The sequence below is a fragment of the Solea senegalensis genome, linkage group LG1 (assembly GCF_019176455.1).
Source record: "Solea senegalensis isolate Sse05_10M linkage group LG1, IFAPA_SoseM_1, whole genome shotgun sequence".
NCBI classification, from domain to species: Eukaryota; Metazoa; Chordata; class Actinopteri; order Pleuronectiformes; family Soleidae; genus Solea; species Solea senegalensis.
In genome coordinates, this window is record NC_058021.1 from 5,071,871 (window position 1) to 5,084,509 (window position 12,639).

At 38.0% G+C, this 12,639-nt stretch overlaps 1 protein-coding gene across 1 annotated transcript in view; it reads left to right on the forward strand.

Moving 5' to 3' along the window:
• The first annotated feature begins 2,090 nt into the window (after window positions 1-2,090).
• Window positions 2,091-12,639, forward strand: part of LOC122772474 (guanine nucleotide-binding protein G(olf) subunit alpha) — a 61,328-nt gene continuing 50,779 nt past the window's right edge. The window contains exon 1 of the mRNA XM_044030562.1: window positions 2,091-2,852. Coding sequence (XP_043886497.1) covers window positions 2,330-2,852 — 523 coding nt within the window. The 5' untranslated portion in view covers window positions 2,091-2,329. The remainder of the gene's footprint in view (window positions 2,853-12,639) is intronic.

Genomic DNA, 12,639 nt, shown 5'->3' on the forward strand with positions numbered 1-12,639 from the left:
TCAACCCAAGTCCGAATCGAAAACCACAGTATATAGAGATAAGTGGGGAAAACAAAGTTATTTGTCAAAGCTTTCAGATACAGAACCATGTACTGTTGACCATAAAATGAAATGAATGGAGTGGAAAGTACATCTTGGTCAGACAAACAAATTATTTCAGGGAAGTCCAATGAGTGCAAATGTAAGCATGGCAAAACTTTTTAATAGCGTGTCTTTGGGTTTACAAGTCATAATTACTGGTTTTATGATGGGATATTTTTCAGATATTGACTTACAGATAAGCTATCAAAGGGAATGTTTTGGAATGTTGAATTTAAAATCCTCTAGATGAATAAAACTATGAACCTGGCGCTTTTGTTGCACAGTAGCTTTAACGTAGGAGATACTTTCCCTCTGTGTGGTATCATAAAAAAATGCCCCAGAAATTAAAACAAAACAAAACAAAAAATCAAACCCCAATCATGACTTGCTCTATTTTGAGGGTTTTTAACCAGTGTGGATTGTTGCATAAGTTAGTTATTAATTACATGGACATACAACTGTATGACTTCTTTCTTGTCTCTGGTTTTCAAAATGTGCTTATGTTTTATAAGTGTGCCATCTAGTGGTAGCTTCACCTCTGCACCTGACTGTGACTTTAGCTCCCATGTCCTTTATCGGCCCAATAATTGTTTCTGACCTATGATAATAAACGATCCGTCTCTAAAAATTCTCCAATTATAGAATTTTTTCTTCAAATGAACTGCAAATTTAGTCCACCACCTGGAGACGTTTGGACTGATTTGTCTCTAAATACTGATCCACAGCTGTATGACAACTGATCAATGACACTTGGACATAAGATTTGAATATTGTAATAATGAGGAAACTAGATTAAATCAGAACACTAGAAAAGAGTATAAGAACACAGATTATTTTAAAAAACACTGTGCGAATTGAAGGTCCAATGTGTAAGAATTAGTGACATCTAATGCTAAGACTGCAGACGGTAACAAAAAGAGGACTGCCTGCATACAAGACAGGGTGTCATTGTTCTTCATTTTTCATGTACGTGTGTGACTTCAGGCTGCTGTCGAAGCGTGGCGGCTCAAGATGGCATCCTCTATAAAACAAGAATTGGTGACATCTTAAGGTTGATTTATACTTGTGCAAAAGATGGAGTCTATCATTCCACCAGTGCAAAATCCACTTGCGTTTCAGTCTATTTCGGATCAAGCACAATAAAATAACCACGTCAGTGGTTTGCCAAGCCATGTTTGTTGCCACTTGGTACTTGCTGCTGCCCTCTAGAGGAAGTATTGTGTAAACACCAATAGAAGCGCAAAAGACGCTGGAGATAATGTTTGGGACAAACGGACGTAAAAGGGACAAAAATGGAGTATAAATGTGCCTTAATGGTGAAGACTGCAGTTTGTAACAGATGTTTCCTTCTAAACACAACACATGTGTTGGTTTCTCTGTTTTCGACACCATAGAAACGAGGCAACAAAAGATGGCTGCCTCTGTACAGCAAGGCCCTTTTCCTAAAATGCATATAAAAAGCTTATTTTAACCATATGGTTTTTATTGAAACCATCACGCACATAAACAAACTTACCTATGGGTAGTTCATTCAACAAACCTTCCTCAGTTTTCCACACTGGACCTTTAAATGTATTAAATACTCCTTATGTCACAACAATGATCCACTTGTGCAAACATACTCACAAACATATTCAAATTCTGTCACTAAACCCTGTTAATTAGAGGATAAAATGTTGTTTACGGCAGTTTTGAGGAGATTTGTCCTGCAGCGACGTCTTTTAAAGACAGACTCACTGCGCCAAACACAAAGGCTGAGCGACTCCAGCGCACAGCGAGTCTTTAAGCATGCAGGCATGAAATGTGAGGAATGAAAATCATGAGCAGCATTCTCGAAATGGCCATACTGTAGTAAGATCACGTGCCGCGCATTTTACCTAACAGCTGTGCAGTCAGATTGTGGAGTGTCTGCGCACAGTGCGCAGCGGAGAGCCGCTTTTTCCCCTCCGAGCCTGTGCTTTTGGTTACTTACGGTAAGGTGGACCCGCAGTGTCCACTAAAGGATCAGGTGATCCACGAGCTGAGGAGCGAAGGCTGACTGTGGAAAATGCAAAATGACATATAGCAAATGTCCGAGCATAATTCATTCACGTTTTCGCCACAAAGTCGGACTTGAATCGCACCGCCGGAGCTCCAATGTGACGATGGCTCGTTAGGGCTGGTGGCGCGACTGCGATTTTTTTTTTCTTTTTTGGGGGATATTTTAATTTATGAAAAATCACATTCTCGGACAAATATTGCTGTCAACATGGGGCTCTGCTACAGTTTGCGTCCCCGGCTCTTCGGGGACCTGAGCGGGTCTATCTCCAACGCTACCTCGGACTCGGACCAGCCTCCGGACGCCGCCGTGCCCACCCGCGCCGGGGGAGCTCGCCCGGAGGACACCGGGGGATCCGGGGAGACTTCGTCGCTACGCGCCGGTGGCGGCCCGGTGCGCCCCGGGGACCCTGCTGCCAGGCTGCCGGCCGGGGAGCACCGCCGTGGAGACACCGGCACCGACGGTGTGCTCATACAGAACGGAGGTGGAGGTGGCGGAGGAGGCGGCGGCGGTGGCGGAGGAGGCAGCAGCGGCAAAGGGACAGGGAAGGACCGCGGCCGACGCTTACAGCTGCTGCAAAAGCCCAGCACCCAAAAGCAGAAAAACTGGGACAAATTGCTGGTGGAGGAGAAGGAGGCCGAGAAGGATGCAAAGAAAGTCAGCAAGAACATTGACAGGGAGCTGAAGGAGCAGAAGCGAGAGTACAAACAGACGCATCGACTGCTGCTGCTCGGTAAGTCGCTGTCATTGTGTTTTATAATTAGAAACCAAAAAGTACATGGCCTTTCACAAACCATGTCACTACTGTGTGTGGCGGTGTTGGTGGTGGTGGTGAGGCCTGTTGTTGTTGCCACATCTGTGAGCTTTAGTGTGAACACTGTACTGTACACCTCCTCCACCTCCTGCTGCTGTTGTCACTGACACATGCTGAAGATGGACGCAGCTGAGAAACCTAGACACATAAAGTGCCACATGTAGGCTGAGGGATGACGATTTTGGCCAGTGGTCAGCAACTGGCGGCCTGTGGGCCAAACCTGGCACGCCAGCATTAACATCCGGCCCATAGATTCAATTAAAAAAAAATCATAATTTCAAATGACAAAGCCATTTATTCCCAAACCCCAGTATTAACTGAGTCAAAGAGAGATTTCAAGACATTCTGTAGCAAATTCAAGTAACTTTTTTAAACCCACACGATTGGCCATTCTTGTACAATATTGAATAGTTTACTTTGGAAGAAAAAGGGTTAGTTGACTTGTGTTGTTATTTAGATTTTGGCTACTTATGTAGAGCAGTGTTTCTCAATCTTTTTCAGACCAAGAACCACTTAACCCATAAAAAACCACTCACAGACCACCTAACTCAAAATAGCCCCAAAACGGATGCGTTCAGCGGTGTCACAAACCGGTCCACTGCACTGCTCAAGTCAGACAATGCGACAAAACAAACATGATAAGCTACTAGTTGATTTGATATTGAAAACAACACATATATGTTGCAGGCAGTTTGAGAAACACTGAAATTAAAACACTGAAATTTGAAATTTTAAAACATACGCTGCTTGCTAGTCACTTCACGGACGACCAGTGGTCCACGGACCACATTTGAGAAAGGCTGATCTAGAGCAATAATGAATAATGCTTTATAGTTGTATAGTATGATACAGATAAAAAAACTGCCCATCAGCTGATAGTGCTGTGTATTGACAAGAATCTATTTCCAGGTCCAGGGGTGACAATACTATAATATATTGCGATTTTTTTTCCCCCTTCAAAATATCCTATTTTTTTTTAGAAATAACAGCGTGATACACACAAACAATATACCGTTAAATTTGTCAACATTCGACTTTGTCAAGAAATTCAAACATTCTGAGAATCTGCTGCTAACTAGAGAAAGGAGGTTTAAATACAACTCTAAACCACTGTCAAGAATATTTCCAATATATCCTTTACAGCACTTATGAATTATCACAAATAAGCTGAGTAAAGTATTTTTCTGAATTAAGAATACAATGCATTGTAATTGAGTACATATTGGCCTGTATCTTGTAAAACTCTATATTGTTACAGTATATTGACTATAATTTACTATACAACAACAAAGAGAACATCAGATTTCAAGCTGAAATCAGAGAGATTTTCATTAAAAAAATCTCATGCCAACTCATTAATCATTTATTAAAAATGATTGTAGTAATTGACTAATGATCAGTGAATCGATTCTTCGCAGCAGACATATTATTTACTTTAGGTGCATCCAATAAATGAGTCTATATTGTGATGGAGAAGATAGATGCAGTATCACATGCAGTATTTGTATTGTTATTATGTAACAGTATAGTAGGATGTAGTAAACCAATCTATATGGAGACAACTTAGCATTTGTAATGCATAGTCTGAGACTGTGATTGACATTTAAATAGTATAACATAGTTGACTAGACTGTTGCGTAACAGCGTGTTGTATACAGTAATACTATCATATACTATGATATAGTGTACAGTGTAACAGCATGCAGTGTTAAGAGGTTTTAATATAGAATAGTATTGTGGTCTGTTGCCTGCGATTTATTTTTGTTTGTATGTTTTGGACAGCCGATGAAAAATAGTACTTTGAATGACAGTGGGATGTTTAAAGTTAAAGTTTTCTTATAATAACAATGAACAAGTGGCAGAGTAGAGTGCAGAATGGAAACTCATAGTATAGTATAGCATTTTATAGTGCAGTTACTTTTCATCCCACAGCAGATGTAGATATCCGATAATCCATTTTAAGACCAATATCTGCTGATATTGTGCCAATAATACTAAACATCCCTACTGGAAATGATTACGTTCTCAGATGTCTTATTTTGTCCACAAACCAAAATGATTCAGTTTGAATGATGTCTTTGTTACATGGAGCAAAGAAACCAGAAAATATTCACATGTAAGAAGCTAAGCTAAACAACACTCAAACTGATTAATCGATTATCAGAATAGTTGACGATTAATTTAGTAATCGATTAATTGTCACAGCTCTTGTTTTGTGTAGTAGTAGTAGTATGGAAAGTATTTACATGTAAGACATTTACATTAATTTCTTTGTATAATAATAATAACGACAGTAGTGGCAGAGTACAGTGCAGAATAGTAGTTCATAATATAGCACAGTATTACATTGCATAACATAGCAAAACATAGTATTATATAGTATAGTACAGTGTAGTATAGCATAGCATAGCATTGCATTGCATATCATTGTATAGCCGTTTTAGAGTTTTAGTGTTACCGGGCTGGTGATCTGTTCAAAGTCTGTTTGGGTAACAGATAAAAAATAGCCATTTTAATACCATCATGATAAACATATAAAAGCAATAACAGAATACAGTACAATATTATATATATAAACTGCAAGTGGCATACAATGACGCCTTGAGGATACTTTTAAAAAGGCCCAGATGGACCAGTGCGAGTGAGCTGTTTGTGAGCGCTGGAGTGAATACACTCTGAGAAATGTAATGCACAGGTTCATCTGCCGGTTAAATGATTCTGAGAATCTAAATGTTGTGGCAATGGTGAACATTATGTATAGTGACACGCGAAGCACGTCTTAGTTTTGGTGGCATTGGTATAAGTGTCTTTTAAAAATTAGTCATTAGATTATTTTTTTCTATTTATTTCATTATATATATATATTTTTTTATTATTTTATTATTATTATTCTATTGTGTGTCTTGGACCTTGAGTCTGAAAATAAAGCTTATCTATCTTATCTATCTCTCTCTCTCTCTATATATATATATGTATACATATATATGTATACATATATATATATGTATATATATATATATATATATATATATATATATATATATATATATATATGAATGGATGGATTGATAAAAAATAAAATAAAATATACCAAGTATTCCCATAAGAGCACAAATGTAAGGTTTGTGTCAGCTGCTAATATTTAAAAATAATCCAGTCCAGTATGAGGGCACCTGATGTTTTTTTATGGCATGTCAGGTAAATTCACAGTATAATCACAGTCATAATTTACTGAGGAGTTTATCAGGAGAGTTGTGTTATAACATCAGACATACCATAATTACCATGTGTGTAAGGTAACACGGTGTTAAAGTCCGCCACGTAAAAAAACTGCCTCACCGATGAGGAAAAACTATGTTTAAATGTCGCTACATTTACACTAAAAATAGCCACCTCTTATAAACAGTGTCACACCTAATGCCACAGTGTGTGCGTATGCTTTACTTTAAACAGTGCACCGCTCTGGTACTCTACATAATAAATGGCTACCAGTTTAATTTCCTGAGTAAACAGCCCTCGCTAATTACACACAGGAAGAAATGGCTCATCCTAATGAAGTCACACGGGGACGTGTCATACATTCTTCCATGAGCCAACAGCTGAAAACTATAGTGACCTGTCTCACTGTGTGATTTTAGTGTGTTATTATGGTTTGGGGTGTCTTTGTACGCCAGTCACGATCGTTTTTTGGGAGCGACAGTATGTGTCCTGGTTCGTCCAGGAGCTTCAGCATGAGCCACACTTGCTCCCACACACTTTTGGTTTCTCTGAAGAGGCCTTCGGGACTTTACACCCTCCAGGTCTCCAGTAGGACTCCTGTTGCATGCCAGAGGACTGAGGTGGTTTGTGTTCCTCTGAAAGTGGACACCTTTCAAATAGTGTTACATTTCAAGGCAACGTATGTGAGCGAATCTGGGTCACTTTATCTGTTTGTATTTGCTGCGGGTATTTAGCGGAATAATGATAGCCATAAAGTACCTTTCGTATTTACATTCGTCCTGCCATGTTCACCTGCCGCTGTTAAATTTATATTTATAGACATTAAAAAATGATTTGTGGTGTTAATTTTATACATTGTACAACTCCGAGGAAAGATTCCTCAAAACTCAGGGTAGATTGAGGGAAAATGTCTGAACAGAATTCTAAAAATTAATCACAACAATGCTTTTTACTGTTCAATTTTAATATATATATTTTGTAAAGGTGCAGAAATGACAATTTAAATATATCTTCATGCTTGCAAATAAACCCTTGTCAGTTACAACTAGTACAAATAGGACTGTGACAGTACATTATAGCGAATGCAGTGACCTTTCCAAAAGAAAAAGGCAGTTTCATTAAATTCATACACAAAGAAATAATTAAATAAAATAAAACACAGAGACATAATTATAAGAAAACAATACAGGGATATAAAATGTTGTCAAAAGGAGTGTAAAATAAAGTTAATAAAGTATGGGATTGAACACAAGCGAAATAAATACATACATTTAAAATGAAAAGTGATATACAACAAATAAATCAATGTAAAAAAAAAGAAAGAAGAAAAAAATATGAATGCTTCAGAGATCAACTTTTGTTTGAAAGAGAACATTGATTCATCAGGGTCGTTTATATAAGAATGAAATGTACTGTTTATCAGAGCTGAAACAACAAATCCACCAGTCCATCTGCAGGTGTGAATGTGAGAGTGAAGCCATGAATCACTGGAACAGGAGGATATGATATGATATGACTCCTCATGAGCACAACAACATTGTCAAGGTGCTGTGGCTGAAAGAGAAAAAAAAAATCTAAATTCTTTTAATAGAGTTCCCACAGACTTTATATTTTAGTGCCTGAATACAGGGACAGGAACTGGAAGGCCAGTTCCTTTTCTTTTTTGGAAAGGAAGTGACTTTATTGTTGGGTCTCTTGGACCACGTTCAGTGTGAGCCTATGATCATATCTGGTGCAGCTTTCCAAGATGTTTTTAAACCCCAGCCTTATCACCACACATACGCAACAACAACAACAACATACTGCTAATGTAGTAGCAGGGAAACAGCGAGACAATGATTACCATGTGTTGTCATTTGTTTTCATTGGTTTTTTGCCCCAGTCATGCATGTGAAACCACGTTTTTTGCACTGACGTTCGCTGTGGAACCCTTTAGAATGGAGTTGGATGAACTTTGCTTCCGTCTGAATGGGTTTTATCATTGACCTGACTTCTTTGAACTTTGCCACAAACTCAGCTGAGTTCCCAGCTAATACAACAACCAACAGAAAATCAGTGTTGCAATAACAACGAAGTACAAATACTTAGTGCTACTGTAATACAAGTACTACTGTACTTAAGTACAAAATTCACGTATCGTTACTTGACTTTGTTATTTTTAATTTTATGCCACTACTTTTCCTCTAACTATCTCGTTACTTCCAAATAAAATCAGAAGAAGAAGAGTTGGTCATGGTCTGTATTTATATAGACCTTTTCTAGTCTTGATGAGCTGCTTTACATTGTAGTTTTGCCATTCATCCATTCACACGCTGTAACATGTGGTCAGGTGACTTGCTCAAGGAAACATATAGACTTGTAGAGCCAGGAGTTGAACCCACAACCTTCCAGTTGAAAGAGAACTCGCCCTACCACTGAGCTAGCATGGCTCAATCCTCACTTTTTTAATACTTTTACTTAAAAAACTTAAGTACAGTAAATATCATATACTTTAAGACTTTGACTGAAGTAATATTATAAAAAAACTGACTTCAACTTCTACCAAAGTTTTGTGTTAAAATACTTGTAGTTTTACTCAAGTATCCCTTTTTAAGGTACTTTATACAAGACTGTTGAAAACACACAGGCTCGGCTTATTGTCGTGTTTGTGTTTGTGATTTTGATTTTGGTAACTGTTGTGAAATGTCCAACAGAGTAAATCAGAGTCAACTGCACCACATTAGAAAGACGTGCCTGTGCTCGGTCGCCTTCATTTGCTTACTTTATAATTCTGCTTTATCAAGAGTTTGTGTCCCACAGAGGCTGCTCGAACGTTCTTTCCGTCCTCAGGGGAAAAGAAAAAAAAAAAAAAGATTTCAAGGAGGCTAATTTTATCTGGATATCACTTGGATGTCTGCCTTGTTTGTACCGTACATGCTTCAATTACAGTCAGGGTTTGTAAATAAATGGAGAAGATTTATACACAAGAAATGAACTATTTTAAGTGACAGATATTCTTAGATTTTTCTGAACAGTTCACTTCAACAGGCACCATGAAAACCAGTGTATTTGTGTGTATTTAATGCAGTAATTATGCCGAGTCAACAGCATACATCTTTACATTGTTGAGAGTTGATCTGCCCGCTATTTTTAAAACCCTCACGCTGCCGTGGGGAAGAAATGAAACCCCAAATTTAGGTGGTGCCATTGCCATTTTGCAGCACAGATCTGCTTTCGGCCTGAAAATACTAAAAATATCTTTGTGAGAGTCTGAAAATTGACTACACCGGTAGAGCAGAGTATTTTTAGACTGTTTTATTACAATGTTTAGTTGAGAAAAGGAACTGGAAAGTCAGCACATGCTCACAGAGGGATTTATCGTGGAATATTTCTGTGATTATTGCAATGTACTGTAAATATTACAATTATGGTTTAAATCTCCTCTCCAGGCGTCTGAACACATGATACATGGTACTACATAAAATAGGGCTGCAATCATTTTCATTAGCGATTAATCTGTTTATTATTTTCTTGGTTAATCTAACACTTGTTGATTGTTGAAAATTCTTGATCAGTGTTTCCCAAACCTTGAAATGATGATATTATCAATTGTCTTGTTTTCTCAACAAAACAAAATTACTAGTTCCAGTGATTTCTTTGTTATATGGAGCAAAAAAAAACCCCCAGAAAATATTCACATTTAAGAAGCTGAAAAATCAAGAAAACTTTATTTTAATTATTAAAAAAATCCCCCACAAAACAATTCATTTAATCGAATAACTGTTGCAGCTCTACATCCAAAACCTGTTATTTATGTTACAAAATGTGCTCATATATACATTTTGAAGGTACAGTGTGAACAATTTAGCAACATTTGCTTGAGAAGTGGGTTGTTGCAGCTGAGTATTACCTCATTTCACCTGTTGTGTTTGAGGAACCTATGTATCAAAACTGAAAAGATGTTTCGTTTGTCCTTTTGTGGGCTTTTGTAAAGATGTGGTATTCCAGAATGACGGCCTTGACAATCAAAAAAATAAGTGTAATGATTGTGAGAACGTGTCCCCATAAGCAGAAGGTGAAGTAACAATAAGCAGAACAGATTTTTTTAAGTGGATGTACTGTAGGTACCTTGAAATTGGGCTTTTGAGAGGTCAAACTTTCATAAGGACAGACACACTCTCTAAGTGCAAACTAAATATACAACTCATACAGTTCTTCCTTATACAGGATGATAGTTTGTTTGGTTCTGTAACATTCATGTGGAACTGTGTGTAATGCTGCCTGCACCCACTAGAGAGTGATGTGGGCCAGTCACTTATTTTGTGACCTTGCTTCCTGAATTGGGGAGGCAGGACCTGTGATCTTTGGGCAGGGTTGGGGTTGTGGTGGTGGTAGCAGTGGCAGCGGTGTTGGTGTTGGTGCTATTGTCACACCACAATAGGTGAAGTGATGGTTCCTGTCTCGATTTGCATGATGCACAACTCTGCTGCCCTCATTTCTCTACGTAAAATAAGTATTTGCATTGTGTTTGCGTAATGGGTACAATAACAGTGCACTCCTTTGTTATATGTTACCTAAATAATCATTCATGGGTGTCTTATGCTGTAGAGTGATCTATGAGTGTTTGCAATGCAAGCATGTATATATGTACTGTATATATGTATATACAGCTCTACATGTAATGGTTGTTTTTGACTCTGAGCTCAGGGAAGCAACAGTTTAGCATTAGCTTCTTGTCACAGCCCTGACCTACAAAGTTGTCGTGGCTGCTCCAGAAGGTAAAAAAACGACTCTTGGTCTCACATGGTGTGACAGAATGACAGCAGTGTTCGCGTTGACGTTACAGTGGTCGTCTAAAAGTAAAGTAAAAGTGCACAGAAGGGTAGTGAAAGAGTCACACTCTAACAAATCCACACCCCATTTTGGTGTGGTTGAGAGGAAGCCACAGCAACCTGAACATAAATGTCAGACACTAACAACACTCTGAAATGTCATAACCATAACTCACATCACCAGACTGGAGTTAATGTAATACCTGTTCTGTGTTTATCTATATCTATCTGTCTGTCTGTGGTGTACAATATATAAAAAATATACTTTATTTGACGCTATACCTATGACTTACTCTAAAATCTCTACTACTCTACTACTGTCTTTTCCTCATGATGAAGCTATCCAACATTATATAAATTATATAAATAAAATGACCATACCTCACAACTTAGTGGTGTTTGCAATAATCTAATACCATTGCATCATTCTACAAAGTGACATAATGCACAGAGTACTTTAAGTGCAAGAACATTTTAAATGTAATGTTTGTACTTTTACTTCAAATGCAGGACCTTTTCTTGACAATAGAAGGGTGGCATAGTAAACTGTGCAATGTACAGTAGTAATGAAGTACATTTACAGTAGTTTCCCTTGATATACGTATTTGAGAAAGAGCAACTTATTAAAAAGTACAATATTTTGCTCTTAAAGGTGGAAAAGTAGAAATAAAACAAGCATAAAGAAACAACTACATATCCCATCTTCATACTGTGCAATGGAAATATTTACTTGAATCTTAAATTGTCTCTACGTCGTGTTCAGTGAAATGAAGACCAGGATGCAATTCTTGGGTTTCTCAGTCTGTATTATTCCACAAAAAACATGCACTCATCTGCTGCCATCTGGTCACAGATTCCATCTTCAGGCATATTGATTAAATTTTGGCTCAATTAATAAATTAAAATAATATTACAAACATTAACATGAGTTCTTAACATTTCTTTTAGCTCTTAACTCATTCACATTTCAATAAACCAATCCATTAACCACATTAATCATAATGAAAGTGCATCTCCATACCTGTATTATTCCACAAAAAACATGCAGTCATTCATCTGCTGCCATCTGATCACAGATTCCATCTGTAATTAAACGAAGGACTCATCAGATGCATGCAGGACATTCTCTCTCATCCATGTGCACACATACGTACGCATACACGGCTAGCGTTAGCTGCTAGTTTGAAGCAAATAGCTCGCCAAATTCATGTTCCATGCCGACCCAAACTCTCTCACACACACAATGCTCACCCCACGACTAACCAAACCTAATTATAACAGTTTTAAGATGTTTACAACAAAACTTTACGAACTTAGCACACCGAGCCGCGGGAAAAACACTTACCTCCAGCCATGTTGAAACGATTCTGGCTGGAGTGAGCATGCGCACTCCCATACCTACGCACGTACAACATTACGTCACGGTCCTATCACGGCCACATACACAAAGACTGCACCACAATACAGAATGGAGATTACATTACAGAACATATTAATACAATTTGTGGTGTAATTCAAAGGCCTTATCATAACAACCCTGTTACATCCACCCATCCTGAATTTCACCAAAATCACAATAGACCTCAAAACACTGACGTCGAAAGTGCACAAGCATAAGAGTGGACATCCTACACCTGGACCAGTAACCATAAAGACCTTGTCTCAAAATTCGCTCT